The 17,086-nt window shown below is 51.8% G+C and overlaps 1 protein-coding gene across 2 annotated transcripts in view; it reads right to left on the minus strand.

Moving 5' to 3' along the window:
• The window catches only part of LOC142263434 (uncharacterized), a 151,970-nt gene that overhangs the window by 14,824 nt on the left and 120,060 nt on the right, over positions 1–17,086 (minus strand). The window contains exon 2 of one of the 2 annotated variants that reach the window (XM_075332214.1): positions 15,041–15,149. The exons of the other annotated variant lie outside the window; for it this stretch is intronic. Coding sequence (XP_075188329.1) covers positions 15,041–15,101 — 61 coding nt within the window. The 5' untranslated portion in view covers positions 15,102–15,149. The remainder of the gene's footprint in view (positions 1–15,040; positions 15,150–17,086) is intronic. 2 annotated transcript variants of the gene reach the window in all.

The raw sequence follows: 17,086 nt of genomic DNA on the forward strand, positions 1-17,086 counted from the left end.
GAAAAGCAGGAGCCTTATACTGACCAGTCTAACGTGCGGCTGTAACACTGCTTCTGGGGCTGCTCATACTACCTCCGGGGCAACTCAATAGCCTTCATACATATGCACTGCTTTCCCTGTCCACCGGCAGTTGCAGCGTCTCTGATTAGTTGCAGTTAGACCGTGCCCCCCCGGTGTGACAGCGTGTCTGACTGCTTTCAATCACATACGCTGTGTGTCTAGATTGGTGTAAAGATAAATAAAAAAAATCAGAGGTAGGGTCCCCCATATTATGATACCCAGCGCAGATAAAGGCTGTGTATCAACATAAGACATACATATCCCAATTTTGGAACCCAGCTATGATAAAGCAAACAATCCTGGATGGCTGCAGGCTGCTATTTTAAGGCTGAGGGGGTCCAGCCTGAGAATAGCAGCTTCCAGCTGTCGGCTATATCATGGCTGGGTATCAAAATTGAGGAGGACCGCATGCAGGTTTTTAAAAATTATTTATTTAAATAATTTTTAGAAAAAGCCGCTTGCGGTCCCTCTTATTTTGTTACACAGCCAAGATAAGCACACGGCTGGGTGCTGCAGCCTGTAGCCATCTGCTTTACCTGTGCTAAGTATCTGAATATGGGGGGGAACCTAAGCCAATTTTATTTATTTTTACACCAATCTAGGAACTCATACAGCGTCTGTGATTGAAGGCAGTCAGACACACAGGGTGGGGGCGCAGTATGACTGTAACCAATCACAGACACCGGCACTGCCGATGGGCGAGGGTAGTAGTGCATATGTATGAATGATAATGAGTGGCCCCGGAAGTAGCGTTATAGCCGTGTGTGAGACTGGTAAGTATGACGCGCTTGCTGTAATTCCCCTATCCCTTCTACCACCATTTTAAGGCCCCCTTCACACGTCCGTGAAAAAACACGCATGTGTGTTACGTCCGTTTTTCGGGTCCGTTTTCCGTTTTTGTGTCCGTTTTTATGGTCCGTGTGGCATCTGTGTGAACTGCGTATGCTAGCCGTGTGTGCATGTGGAATGGCCGTGTGTGTGTGTGAAACTTAACTGACGTGTGTGTGTGTGTTGTCCGTGTGAAATGTCCGTGTGTGATGTTAAATGTCGTTGATACATGCCGGCTGACAGCAGAGTCGCGCGCTGAGAATGAACTCAGGTGAACTTCACCCGACTTCATCCTCATACCGTGGGTCTGTCTGTGTCGCGTCCTGATTAGCGGTCACCCGTGAAGGACTCACCGGTGACCGCTAATCACCAGAGTGACTGAATGGAGTACCCCTCTCGAATACTTACCGTTCCCCGATCACCGGCGCGGCGCTGCCCGGTTGTTCTCTAAACTCTAGCGGCCTTTTCTCTTTTGAAAAAGCCGGCCGCTCATTAAACAATCTCGTATTCCCTGCTTTCCCCGCCCACCGGCAAATATGATTGGTTGCAGTGAGACACGCCCACACGCTGAGTGACAGCTGTCTAACTGCAACCAATCACAGCCGCCGGTGGGCATGTCACTATGGAGCAGAGAAGAAGGGAATTTTGTTTACTTACCGTAAATTCGTTTTCTTCTAGCTCCTATTGGGAGACCCAGACAATTGGGTGTATAGCTTCTGCCTCCGGAGGCCACACAAAGTAGTACACATTAAAAAGTGTAACCCCTCCCCTCTGCCTATACACCCTCCCGTGCATCACGGGCTCCTCAGTTTTGGTGCAAAAGCAAGAAGGAGGAAACTTATAAATTGGTCTAAGGTAAATTCAATCCGAAGGATGTTCGGAAAACTGAAACCATGAACCAAAAGAACAATTGAACATGAACAACATGTGTACACAAAAGAACAAACAGCCCGAAGGGAACAGGGGCGGGTGCTGGGTCTCCCAATAGGAGCTAGAAGAAAAGGAATTTACGGTAAGTAAACAAAATTCCCTTCTTCTTTGTCGCTCCATTGGGAGACCCAGACAATTGGGACGTCCAAAAGCAGTCCCTGGGTGGGTAAAAGAATACCTCGATAAAAAAAGAGTCGAAAACGACCCCCTCTTACAGGTGGGCAACCGCCGCCTGAAGGACTAGCCTACCTAGACTGGCGTCTGCCGAAGCATAGGTATGCACCTGATAGTGTTTCGTGAAAGTGTGCAGGCTAGACCAGGTAGCTGCCTGACACACTTGCTGAGCCGTAGCCCGGTGCCGCAATGCCCAGGACGCACCCACGGCTCTGGTAGAATGGGCTTTCAGCCCCAAAGGAAGCGGAAGCCCAGAAGAACGATAGGCTTCAAGAATCGGTTCTTTGATCCACCGAGCCAAAGTTGACTTGGAAGCCTGCGATCCCTTACGCTGGCCAGCGACAAGGACAAAGAGGGCATCTGAACGGCGCAAGGGCGCCGTGCGAGACACGTAGAGCCGGAGTGCTCTCACCAGATCTAATGAGTGCAAATCCTTTTCACATTGGTGAATTGGATGAGGTCAAAATGAAGGTAAGGAGATATCCTGATTAAGATGAAAAGGGGATACCACCTTAGGGAGAAATTCCGGGACCGGACGCAGAACCACCTTATCCTGGTGAAAAACCAGGAAGGGGGCTTTGCATGACAGCGCTGCCAGCTCCGACACTCTACGGAGCGATGTAACTGCCACTAGAAATGCCACCTTCTGCGAAAGACGTGATAAAGAGACATCCCGCAGCGGCTCGAAAGGTGGTTTCTGAAGAGCCGTTAGCACCCTGTTAAGGTCCCAGGGTTCCAGCGGACGCTTGTAAGGTGGGACTATGTGGCAAACTCCCTGCAGGAACGTGCGGACCTGCGGAAGCCGGGCTAGACGCTTTTGAAAAAATACGGATAGCGCCGATACTTGTCCCTTGAGAGAGCCGAGAGACAAACCCTTGTCCATTCCGGATTGAAGGAATGAAAGAAAAGTGGGTAAGGCAAAAGGCCAGGGAGTAAAACCCTTATTAGAGCACCAGGATAAGAAGATCCTCCAAGACCTGTGATAGATCTTGGCGGACGTTGGTTTCCTGGCCTGTCTCATAGTGGCAATGACATCTTGAGATAACCCTGAGGACGCTAGGAGCCAGGACTCAATGGCCACACAGTCAGGTTGAGGGCCGCAGAATTCAGATGGAAAAACGGCCCTCGTGACAGCAAGTCTGGGCGGTCTGGGAGCGCCCACGGTTGACCCACCGTGAGATGCCACAGATCCGGGTACCACGACCGCCTCGGCCAATCTGGGGTGACGAGAATGGCGCGACGACAGTCGGACCTGATTTTGCGCAGCACTCTGGGCAGCATCGCCAGAGGAGGAAATACATAGGGCAGTCGAAACTGCGACCAATCCTGAACTAATGTGTCCGCTGCCAGAGCTCTGTGATCTTGAGACCGGGCCATGAATGCCGGGACTTTGTTGTTGTGCCGTGACGCCATGAGATCGACGTCCGGCGTTCCCCAGCGGCAACAGATCTCTCGAAACACGTCTGGGTGAAGAGACCATTCCCCCGCGTCCATGCCCTGACGACTGAGAAAATCTGCTTCCCAGTTTTCTACGCCCGGGATGTGAACTGCGGAGATGGTGGAAGCTGTGGCTTCCACCCACTGCAGAATCCGTCGGACTTCCTGGAAGGCTTGACGACTGCGAGTGCCGCCTTGGTGGTTGATGTATGCGACGGCAGTGGCGTTGTCCGACTGGATCCGGATCTGCCTGCCCTCCAGCCACCGATGAAAGGCCAATAGGGCTAGATACACTGCCCTTATCTCCAGAATATTGATCTGAAGGGATGACTCTATCGGAGTCCAGGTTCCCTGAGCCCTGTGGTGAAGAAAAACCGCCCCCCACCCTGACAGGCTCGCGTCCGTGGTGACCACAGCCCAGGTGGGGGGTAGGAAGGATTTTCCCTGCGACAGAGAGTTGGGAAGGAGCCACCACTGAAGTGACGTCTTGGTTGCAAGGTAAAGAGAGACGTTCCTGTCGAGGGAAGTCGACCTCCTGTCCCATTTGCGGAGAATGTCCCACTGGAGTGGCCGCAGATGGAATTGCGCGAAGGGCACTGCCTCCATCGCTGCCACCATCTTCCCCAGGAAGTGCATGAGGCGCCTCAAGGGGTGTGACTGACCCCAAAGAAGAGATTGCACCCCTGCCTGCAGCGAAAGCTGTTTGTCCAGCGGTAGCATGACTACTGCTGAGAGAGTATGAAACTCCATCCCAAGGTACGTCAGTGATTGGGTCGGTGTCAACTTGGATTTTGGGAAGTTGATGATCCACCCGAACTGCTGGAGAGTCGCCAGAGCGACGGAAAGGCTGTTTTGACACGCCATCTGAGAGGGTGCCCTGACCAGAAGATCGTCTAAGTAGGGAATCACCGAGTGGCCCTGAGAATGCAGGACCGCCACAACAGATGCCATGACCTTGGTGAACACCCTTGGGGCTGTCGCCAGGCCGAAAGGCAAAGCCACGAACTGAAGGTGTTCGTCCCCGATGGCGAAACGCAGAAAGCGTTGATGTTCGGGTGCGATCGGCACATGGAGATAAGCATCCTTGATGTCGATCGATGCTAGGAAGTCTCCTTGTGACATTGAAGCGATGACCGAGCGGAGAGATTCCATCCGAAACCGTCTGGTGCTCACATGTCTGTTGAGCAGTTTGAGGTCCAGAACGGGACGGAACGAGCCGTCCTTCTTTGGCACCACAAACAAGTTGGAGTAAAAGCCGCGACCATGTTCCTGGGGGGGAACAGGGATCACAACTCCTTCTGTCTTCAGAGCGTTCACCGCCTGAAAAAGTGCATCGGCTCGCTCGGGGGGCGGCGAGGTTCTGAAGAAACGAGTCGGGGGACGAGAGCTGAACTCTATCCTGTAACCGTGAGACAGAATGTCTCTCACCCATCGGTCTTGAACATGTGGCCACCAGGCGTCGCAAAAGCGGGAGAGCCTGCCACCGACCGAGGATGCGGTTCGGGGATGCCGAGAGTCATGAGGAGGCCGCCTTGGAAGCAGTGCCTCCTGCGGCCTTTTGGGGGTGTGACTTGGACCGCCACGCATAGGAGTTCCTCTGGCCTTTCTCCGGCCTGTTGGACGAAGAGGTTTGGGGCTTGGCGGAGGGACGAAAGGACCGAAACCTCGATTGTATTTTCCGTTGCTGAGGTCTCTTCGGTTTGGACTGGGGTAAGGAGGAGTCCTTTCCCTTGGATTCCTTAATAATCTCATCCAATCGTTCACCAAACAAACGGTCGCCAGAAAACGGCAAAAAGGTTAAGAACCTCTTGGAAGCCGAGTCTGCCTTCCATTCACGCAGCCACATGGCCCTGCGGACTGCCACAGAGTTAGCGGATGCCACAGCTGTACGGCTAGCAGAGTCTAGGACTGCGTTCATGGCGTAGGAAGAAAAAGCTGACGCTTGAGAAGTCAAAGACGCAACTTGCGGAGCAGAATTGCGTGTGACAGCATTAATCTCAGCCAGACAAGCTGAGATAGCTTGGAGTGCCCACACGGCTGCAAAGGCCGGGGCAAAAGACGCGCCCCTGGCCTCATAGATGGACTTCACCAGGAGTTCTATCTGCCTGTCAGTGGCAACCTTTAGAGATGAGCCATCTGCAACCGATACCACAGATCTAGCCGCCAATCTGGAGACTGGGGGATCCACCTTGGGACATTGAGCCCAACCCTTAACTACGTCAGAAGGGAAGGGGTAACGTGTGTCAGTAAGGCGCTTAGTAAAGCGCTTGTCCGGAACTGCTCTGGGCTTCTGGACAGCATCTCTGAAGTTAGAGTGATCGAAAAACGCACTCCGTGTACGTTTAGGGAACCGAAACTGGTGTTTCTCCTGCTGAGAAGTTGATTCCTCTACAGGTGGCGGCGGGGGAGATATATCTAACACCTGGTTGATGGACGAGATAAGGTCATTTACTATGGCGTCCCCTTCAGGTGTATCAAGATTGAGAGCAACGTCAGGTTCAGAGCCCTGAGCTGCGACGTCCGCCTCGTCCTCCAGAGAGTCCTCAAGCTGGGAACCCAAGCAGCGTGAAGAAGTCGGGGAAGATTCCCAGCGGGCCTGCTTAGCCGGTCTGGGACTGTGGTCCGGGCCGGAGTCCTCCACATGAGACCTAGGGCCCCCCCTGGGAACGTGCTGCGGCGCGGACAGAGAGGGGCCTGGAGGTGAAGATCCAACAGGGCCCGAGTCCTGTGGAAGGACCGGTCTGGACTGCAAAGCTTCAAGCAGCTTGGCAGACCATTTGTCCATAGACTGAGCCATGGATTGTGAGAGTGATTCAGATAGTTTTTCAGCAAAAACTGCAAACTCTGTCCCTGCCGCCTGGACAGGGGGAGCAAGGGGTTCTACCTGAGCCGAGGGGCCCACTAGTGACCGAGGCTCCGGCTGAGCAAGCGAAACAGGGGTCGAGCATTGCTCACAGTGTGGGTAGGTGGAACCCGCAGGCAACTTAGCCGCACAAGAGGTACAGGACGCAAAATAACCCTGTGCCTTGGCACCCTTGCTCCTTGTGGACGACATGCTGTTGTCTCCTAGGAGAGTGATCACTGAGGGTATATGGGAAAGGGTATACAGCCCGACCAAACAGAAATATATAATATATATATATATATAAATAGTAGCTATTCCGGCACCCTAAGGGGGCCAGCACCGGGTGTCCGGTGTGGCTTACCGACCGCTAAAAAGCGGAGTGTGTGTCCTCCAGATTCCCTGCCTTAGGTCTCCCAGCGTTGCAGAGCTCTTTCCTGGAAATCCTCCACAGGCAGAATGGCAAAAAAATGGCTGCCGGAGCTCTCTGGGGAGGAGTGGGGCCGTGGGCGGCGCTAGAAAAGTGCGGGAATCTGGAGTCCCCACAGTGATCAGTGAGGGGGGAGGAGGCATACAGGATGCTCCGGCCCTCACAACCGACGTCAGGTCGGCAGTCCCGCCCTTACCCCTGATAGACAGGCCCGGGGGCGGGAGTTTTGCTACTAGGTCGCAATTGAAGCCGGGGACTAAATTTAAGACCGCGGCCGACAAACAGGCGCGGTCGGCGCGGAAGTCCGCCGGCCGTCACAAATAAGCAGCTGCTGCAGCGTCCGGGATGAAGGCGCTCCATGCACATCCCCCATGGGGGTACAGAGTACCTTAGTGATGCAGGGCCCGGTCCCTGAAGATAATAAGCTCCTGTCCGACAGATTCCCACAGGGGCTGCGGAGGGAGCACGGTCCCAGTGAATGGATGACCGCTCAGGATCCCACTTCTCCCAGAGCCGCTAAGGCAGGGGTGGGGAACCTTTTTACTGCCGGGGGCCATTTGGAAAATTCTACCAACCTTCGGGGGCCGCACAAAATCATCAACTTGAAAATGACCCGGCTATAATTGGTCAAACAATTAATTAACTCACCCCTATACCCCTACTGTGGCGGCCAGAGCTGATTCTCTTTGGTGCGCTGTGATGTTTGCGTCTCACAACTGCTTTTCCAGGTTTGTCTTTGTTTGAAGCGCAGATTGGTAAATCATATATATTACACAGGAGACACTGTACATACACACACCGCTCTTACACACTGCCCGTATACTGCACACAGCCTTGACACAGTTGTCATATTGTACACTACCCATGACACACACTGGCCATATATAGTACACATGCACAGGAGATACTGTATACTGCACACAGCACTCACATGCCGTATACAGCACACACACAAGCCATACACAGCACTCACACGCCGTATACAGCACACACACAAGCCATACACAGCACTCACATGCCGTATACAGCACACACACAAGCCATGCAGAGCACTCACACGCCGTATACAGCACACACACACAAGCCATACACAGCACTCACACGCCGTATACAGCACACACACAAGCCATACACAGCACTCACATGCCGTATACAGCACACACACAAGCCATGCACAGCACTCACACGCCGTATACAGCACACACACAAGCCATACACAGCACTCACATGCCGTATACAGCACACACACAAGCCATGCACAGCACTCACACGCCGTATACAGCACACACACAAGCCATACACAGCACTCACATGCCGTATACAGCACACACACAAGCCATGCACAGCACTCACACGCCGTATACAGCACACACACAAGCCATACACAGCACTCACACGCCGTATACAGCACACACATGCCGTATACAGCACACACACAAGCCATGCACAGCACTCACACGCCGTATACAGCACACACACAAGCCATGCACAGCACTCACATGCCGTATACAGCACACACATGCCGTATACAGCACACACACAAGCCATGCACAGCACTCACACGCCGTATACAGCACACACACAAGCCATACACAGCACTCACATGCCGTATACAGCACACACATGCCGTATACAGCACACACATGCCGTATACAGCACACACACAAGCCATGCACAGCACTCACACGCCGTATACAGCACACACACAAGCCATACACAGCACTCACATGCCGTATACAGCACACACACAAGCCATACACAGAACTCACATGCCGTATACAGCACACACACAAGCCATACACAGCACTCACATGCCGTATACAGCACACACACAAGCCATACACAGCACTCACACGCCGTATACAGCACACACACAAGCCATACACAGCACTCACACGCCGTATACAGCACACACATGCCGTATACAGCACACACACAAGCCATACACAGCACTCACATGCCGTATACAGCACACACACAAGCCATACACAGCACTCACATGCCGTATACAGCACACACACAAGCCATACACAGCACTCACATGCCGTATACAGCACACACACAAGCCATGCACAGCACTCAACACGCCAAAAAGTTCTGCATGTAAACATGTGCACACCAGGAATTAGATATACCAATAAACCTTACAATATGAAACTTTATTACGTGCCAAACACAGCACACACACACGCCGTATACACAGCACACACACGCCGTATACACAGCACACACATAGCACACACACCATATACACAGCAGACACACGCCGTATACACAGCACACACACAGCACACACACGCCGTATACACAGCACACACACGCCGTATACACAGCACACACACGCCGTATACACAGCACACACACAGCACACACGCCGTATACACAGCACATACACAGCACACACGCCGTATACACAGCACACACACCGTATACACGCCGTATACACAGCACACACACCATATACACAGCACACACACAGCACACACGCCGTATACACAGCACACACGCCGTATACACAGCACACACACAGCACACACGCTGTATACACAGCACACACACAGCACACACGCTGTATACACAGCACACACACAGCACGCACGCTGTATACACAGCACACACACAGCACGCACGCTGTATACACAGCACACACACAGCACGCACGCTGTATACACAGCACACACACAGCACACACGCTGTATACACAGCACACACACAGCACACACGCTGTATACACAGCACACACACAGCACACACGCTGTATACACAGCACACACGCTGTATACACAGCACACACACAGCACACACGCTGTATACACAGCACACACGCTGTATACACAGCACACACACAGCACACACGCTGTATACACAGCACATACACAGCATACACGCTGTATACACAGCACACACACAGCACACACGCTGTATACACAGCACACACACAGCACACACGCTGTATACACAGCACACACAGCACACACGCTGTATACACAGCACACACAGCACACACGCCGTATACACAGCACACACACAGCACACACGCTGTATACACAGCACACACACAGCACACACGCTGTATACACAGCACACACACTGTATACACAGCACACACACAGCACACACGCTGTATACACAGCACACACACAGCACACACGCTGTATACACAGCACACACGCTGTATACACAGCACATACACAGCATACACGCTGTATACACAGCACATACACAGCACACACGCTGTATACACAGCACACACACAGCACGCACGCTGTATACACAGCACACACACAGCACGCACGCTGTATACACAGCACACACACAGCACACACGCTGTATACACAGCACACACACAGCACACACGCTGTATACACAGCACACACGCTGTATACACAGCACACACACAGCACACACGCTGTATACACAGCACACACGCTGTATACACAGCACACACACAGCACACACGCTGTATACACAGCACATACACAGCATACACGCTGTATACACAGCACACACACAGCACACACACTGTATACACAGCACACACACAGCACACACGCTGTATACACAGCACACACAGCACACACGCCGTATACACAGCACACACAGCACACACGCCGTATACACAGCACACACACAGCACACACGCTGTATACACAGCACACACACAGCACACACGCTGTATACACAGCACACACGCTGTATACACAGCACACACACAGCACACACGCTGTATACACAGCACACACACAGCACACACGCTGTATACACAGCACACACGCTGTATACACAGCACATACACAGCATACACGCTGTATACACAGCACATACACAGCACACACGCTGTATACACAGCACATACACAGCACACACGCCGTATACACAGCACACACACAGCACACACGCCGTATACACAGCACACGCACATGTCGTATACACAACAGACGCTGGACACTTAAGTGACAAATACATTTGATATATGGTGGTATATATTAGATATAAACACACTTAGCACAGATATAAGTACCTGCTGCTTAGTTGCCCTGTAAGATTAGGTGCAGCACAAGTGTGGATGCAGCAGCTCAGCTCAAGGGCTGGCTTCATTCTCGTCTTTTCTCTCCATCAAAAGACCTGCTAGCCATGAACAGCCGAGCACAGAATGGGAGTGTGAGAGGTAGAACGCACGGCACTATACAGCCTTCTATATCCCGTGCAGGCCCCTCCCCCATCACTCTGATTCTAGCTGCAATCTCACAGGGAGCATGTAGGAGCAAGAGGGAGGAAGTCCCACCCCCAGTACTGTCTGCCGGCAATAGACAAGATGAGCAGCTGCCCAAGCACCACAGCCACCGGGAATCTGCTCCAGTGCCCCGGGGGCCACAGAAAAGGTCATTGCGGGCCGCATACGGCCCGCGGGCCGGAGGTTCCCCACCCCTGCGCTAAGGGATGGTGAAGGAGACGGCATGAGGCTCCGGCCTTTGTACCCACAATGGGTACCTCAACCTTAACAGCACCGCCGACGTAGTGGGGTGAGAAGGGAACATGCCGGGGGCCCCGTGGGGGCCCACTTTTCTTCCAACCGATATAACTAAAATGAGAATGCATGAGTGGATGTGTGCCTCCTTCCACACAAAGCATAAAACTGAGGAGCCCGTGATGCACGGGAGGGTGTATAGGCAGAGGGGAGGGGTTACACTTTTTAAAGTGTAGTACTTTGTGTGGCCTCCGGATGCAGAAGCTATACACCCAGTTGTCTGGGTCTCCCAATGGAGCGACAAAGAAATAAATAATTAAATAATTAAAAAAAAAGGCGTGCGGTCCCCCCAATTTTAATACCAGCCAGATAAAGTTATAAGGCTGAAGGCTGGAATTCTCAGGATGGGGAGCTCCACGTTATGGGGAGCCCCCCAGCCTAACAATATCAGTCAGCAGCCGCCCAGAATTGCCGCATACATTAGATGCGACAGTTCTGGAACTGTACCCGGCTCTTCCTGATTTGCCCTGGTGCGTTGGCAAATCGGGGTAATAAGGAGTTAATGGCAGCCCATAGCTGCCACTAAATCCTAGATTAATCATGTCAGGCGTCTCCACGAGATACCTTCCATGATTAATCTGTAAGTTACAGTAAATAAACACACACACCTGAAAAAATCGTTTATTAGAAATAAATAACACTAACAAATTCCCTGGTTCACCAATTTAATAAGCCCCAAAAAGCCCTCCATGTCCGGCGTAATCCAGGATGGTCCAGCGTCGCTTCCAGCTCTGCTGCATGAAGGAGACAGGAGCAGCAGAATGCACTGCCGCTCCTGTCAGCTCCACGCAGCAAATGAGGTGAGTAGCGCAATCAGCTGAGGCACTTTGCAACTTAGGGGCACTTTGCATATTGCGACATCGCACCTGCGATATCGTCGGGGTCACATCGAAAGTGACGCACATCCGGCGCCCGTAACGATGTCACAACGTGTAAAGCCTAGGAGAGAAGATGAACGAACGTGAAACAGTCCAAAATCGGTGATCGGTGTCACGTCGTTCATTTTCATAATGTCGATGTGTCCGCAGGTACGATGTTGTTTGTCGTTCCTGCAGCTCCACACATCGCTGTGTGTGAAGCTGCAGGAGCGACAAACATCTCCTTACTTGCGCCCAGCATCCACCGGCTATGTGGAAGGAAGGAGGTGGGCGGGATGTTTACGTCCCGCTCATTTCCGCCCCTCCGCTTCTATTGGCTGCCTGCCGTGTGACGTCGCTGTGACGCCGCACGACCCACCCCCTTAGGAAGGAGGCGGGTCCCCGGCCAGAGCGACGTCGCAGGGCAGGTAAGTGCATGTGAAGCTGCCGTAGCGATAATGTTCGCTACGGCAGCTCGCACTACATATCGCATGTGCGACGGGGGCAGGAGCTATCGCGCTCGGCATCGGCTAGCGATGTCGCAGCATGCAAAGTAACCCTTACTCCTGGACACAGATGTACTGTGCGCGTGCGATGTCCTGGCCTTCCGCGTGCTGTGGTTGTTGTGGCGTCACCATGGAGATCGGGGGGTTGGGGATGACTTTGTCATCCCCATGCACACACCGGCACTACTGCACCCATCACCGCACACACACACCGGCATTACCTCAGTGACATCCCCGCTGACAGCGCGACTCCCTTCAGTTTCTGCATGGAGCTCACAGGAGCGGCGGTGTTCTACTGCCGCTCCTGTCAGCTTCCAATGTAGCAGAGCTGAAAGCGTCGTGGGACCTCTTTTGGATTACGTCGGACCTGGAGGGCTATTTGGGGATTAATAAAGTGGGGAAAGAGGGTGTTTTTTGTCTTTTTTTCCAAATAAAGTATTTTTTGGGGTGTATGTGTTTATTTACTTTCACTTACAGGTTAATCATTGGGGGTGTCTCATAGATGCCTGACATGATTAACCTAGGACTTAGTGGCAGCTAAGTGCTGCCATTAACTCCTTATTACCCCAATTGCCACCGCACCAGGGCAATTCGTGAAGAGCCGGGTAGAGTTCCGGTACTGTCGCATCGAAAGGATGCGGCAATTCCAGGCGGCTGCTGGCTGATATTTTTAGGCTGCGGGGCTCCCCATAACGTGGGGCTCCCCAGCCTGAGAATACCAGCCTTCAGCCGTGTGGCTTTATCTTGGCTGGTATCAAAATTGGGGGGGACCGCATGTCGTTTTTTTTTAATTATTTACTTAATTATTGTACTGCACGATATAAACCCGTCCACCGGCGGCTGTGATTGGTTGCAGTGAGACAGCTGTCACTCAGCATGGGGGCGCGTCTGACTGCAACCAATCATAGGCGCCGGTGGGCGGGGGAAGCAGGGAATATGAGATGGAATAATGAGCGGCCGGCATTTTCAAAAGAGGAGAACCCACCAGAGAGGTGTGACAGCTGTGCAGTGTCGCGCCCGTGATCGGGGAGTATGAGAGAGGGGGAGAGAGGGAGAGACAGACTGACAGAGAGAGAGAGAGAGCGACATTGACAGAGAGAGAGATAGACCGACATTGACAGAGAGAGAGAGATAGACCGACAGAGAGATAGAGACCGAGAGAGACCGACCGACCGACAGAGAGAGACACCGACAGACAGAGATAGAGACCAGGAGTGCTTTTAAACGATTTAGAATGTTCTGCTGGAAATGCTCAGTAGAACGTGACGGAATCCTGCATCATAGACATTCATTTTGCCTTGTAACGGATTCCAACGATATCCTTCGGAGTGTGTTCTGTTACAGCAACAAAAACCGCTACATTCAGCGTTCCCTTCGCCCGACGGTCACTGACGGTCAGCGACAAAACAACTGATGCGCCGCGGGGCGAATGCAACGCAGGACCATCCGTTGCTATCCGTAGCTAATAAAAGTCTATGAGGAATAAAACGGTTTCCTGCAACGGTTACAGTAATTCCTCAAGACGGCAGATAGCAACGGCTGCCGTTCAACACAAGTGTGAAAGCGCCCTTATATGGGGGAGCAGGACAACATGGCGCTAAGCGTGCTTATTTGTTCTATTTGGGACTTTGTGAAAAGGAGCATTTAAACCCTTTCCTCCCCGTATAGCCACGCCTCCTGATGAAGCCGATCAGGTGAAACGTACGTCGAGGTGCGCCCGGCCTCCCTGTGCCCAGGTCGTTGTGTGCTACAGCATGACTTAAGGTAATGTGGGTTTCAGTGGTCTGCATATACTGTATATACATTATATATGTACACAATCGCCTTATTTTTGCATGCTGCCTGGCACTGAAAGTGTTGTTTTATGGGGGTCTGTTTGTGTTAGTGTCTGCTTATGAGGCGCACGCAGTATCACAGCAGTTACTAACCAGCTTAATTGCTGCTGTACAGACTTGATGAGTGGATAGCTCTGTGGAATGTCTATAGTGTGTGCAATCAAACACTTTAACCTGTGAGTCGCTGACCAATTTTCAATTTTTCTGGTTACTTATATGCTGCTGTAATTTGCACTACTATATGTAATTAACCCTTTATTATTACTGGGTGTCACTAGGGAGGTTGGTTGGAGTGTATTTTACTCTGTTCCCCTTGTGTGGCATTTTCCATCTTCGACACTCTTCCTTGTTTTATGGCTTCACCTTCTTTTGTAAATTATTTCAATAAAATATTTTTCCCTTTTGCATTTATAATGTGGTCCTGTGGTAATTTTTTGAGTTTTCCAGAATTAACAATTTTGGCGTTATACTTTAGGGGTCACCTATTCTTTTAAGTTCTACACTATTTTAAAAACGCCTGATTCAGGTCCCTATAGACCTGGTTGCATCCGCCGATCCCGGGTATCTGCGGGTCCGCCCATCACTAGTCATTACTCCTCGCCGGGGCGATTACCTGTAGGATCCTCCTCTTTGCGCCGCTCATCTCCCCACACATCGCTTTCTCCTTTCTCCATTATGGCTTCAAAATGAATCTTCCTCGGATATTTGCCCGGATTTCAAAACTGTGAAAATAATAAATGTAAAAGTTACAGACAGAAGGAAAACTCTTGTGGAATGTTTTAGATGGACGCTTTTACTAGAATCTCGTGTGGGCACTGAGCCACCAATCGCTGTCAACATCACCACCTCCTATATCACCAGTGCTGCCCTCAGAGTCAGTACAGCGGCACCTAGTGGTAGAAGCAGGCGTCACTGGAGCGGGGTCCGGTAAGTTTACCACATTAAAACAAAGTGATTTCTTTCATTGTTTTGTCTGGACTAAGGCTGAGCGGATCCGGACTATAAGGGGCACTTTGCATGCTGCGACATCGCACCTGCGATCTCGTTGGGGTCAAATTGTTACCAGTGCCGGATTTCACTTTCAATGTCACAGCGTGTAAAGCCTAGATACACCAATCTCAAAAACATCACAATCGGGTGATCGATGTAGCGTCGGTCATTTTCATAAATTCGCTGCAGCGACAGGTACGATTTTGTTCCTCATTCCTGCGGCAGCACACATCGCTGTGTATGGAGCGATGAACATCTCCTACCTGTGTCCCGGCTGCAATGCGGAAGGAAGGAGGTGGGGGGGATGTTTACGTCCCGTTCATCTCCGCCCCTCCGCTCCTATTGGCCGCCTGCCGTGTGACATCGCTGTGACGCCGCACGACCCGCCCCCTTAGGAAGGAGGCAGGTCGCCGGCCAGAGCCACGTCGCAGGGCAGGTGAGTGCATGTGAAGCTGGCGTAGCGATAATATTCGCTACGCCAGCAATCACAAGATATCGCACCTGCGACGGGGGCAGGGACTATCGCTGCAGCGTCGGTAACACATTGTTACCGATGTCACAACGTGCAAAGCCCGCCTAAAAGTCTGGTTCCGCGCGGTTTCAAAGATGCCCGGGTGCCAAACCCAGGCACAGGATTCCGGTTGTACTATCCGGATTCGGCACTGGGGAAATTAAAGGAAAAATAAAGAAAACAAGAATTAAGTGAGCATTTCATACTTATGGCGACTCTGTGTCATGGCACCAAACTCCTTCCAGGTCACGCATTCACTTCCTGTATTGCGCAATAGGCTCATCGCGCACACACACAGCTTTCCCCGCCCACCTGCCCTCTGTGATTGGTTACAGTCAGATGCGCCCCCAGCCTGTGACAGCGTCTGCCTGCAGTCATTGCTCATCACGGCTCGTGTGGATTACGCCGGGCCTGGAAGGGTGTTTGGGGTTAATAAAGTGGTGAAGGAGGGTGTGTTTTTGTATTTTATTCCAAATAAAGGATTTTTCTTTGTGTTTGTACTTATTTACTTTCATTTACAGGTTAGTGATGCAGGTCTCTCAGACACCAGTGCCATCACTAACCTAGGGTTTAGTAGCAGCTGTGCGCTGGTATTAACCCCTGCTATTACCACGATTGCCACCGCACCAGGGCAATGAAAGAGCCTGTAAAGCACCAGAATTGTCACATGTAATGGATGCAATACCGGGCAGCTGCGGGCTGAGAATACCACTCCACAGCTGGCTTTATCTTGGCTGAGTATCAAAATTGGAGGGGACCGCACATTGTTTTGGTTTTTTTTTAAACTAATTATTTAAATAAAATAAAAAAAAGCTACATGCGGTTTCTCTTAGGCCGGAGTCACACTTGCAAGGGACTCGCGCGAGTCTCGTGTCGTCTCGCATCACCCGGCACAGCTGCACACTCTCCTGATAGGGCGGGTCGGCTGTTGTGTTTCTATGGAGCTGCACGCTCATGTTCGGAGAGAGGCAGGCCATGTCGGGTGATGTGATGAGAGTCCCATGCACATGTGACTCTGGGCTTATTTTGATACACAGCACAGATAAAGCCCGACAGCTGGGGGCCGCAGCCTTGGGCTTTATCTGTGCTGGCATCAGAATATGGAGGACCCTGCGCCGATTATTTTATTTATTCATTTAATTTGATACCACCATAATG

The sequence above is a fragment of the Anomaloglossus baeobatrachus genome, unplaced genomic scaffold (assembly GCF_048569485.1).
Source record: "Anomaloglossus baeobatrachus isolate aAnoBae1 unplaced genomic scaffold, aAnoBae1.hap1 Scaffold_2577, whole genome shotgun sequence".
Lineage (NCBI taxonomy): Eukaryota > Metazoa > Chordata > Amphibia > Anura > Aromobatidae > Anomaloglossus > Anomaloglossus baeobatrachus.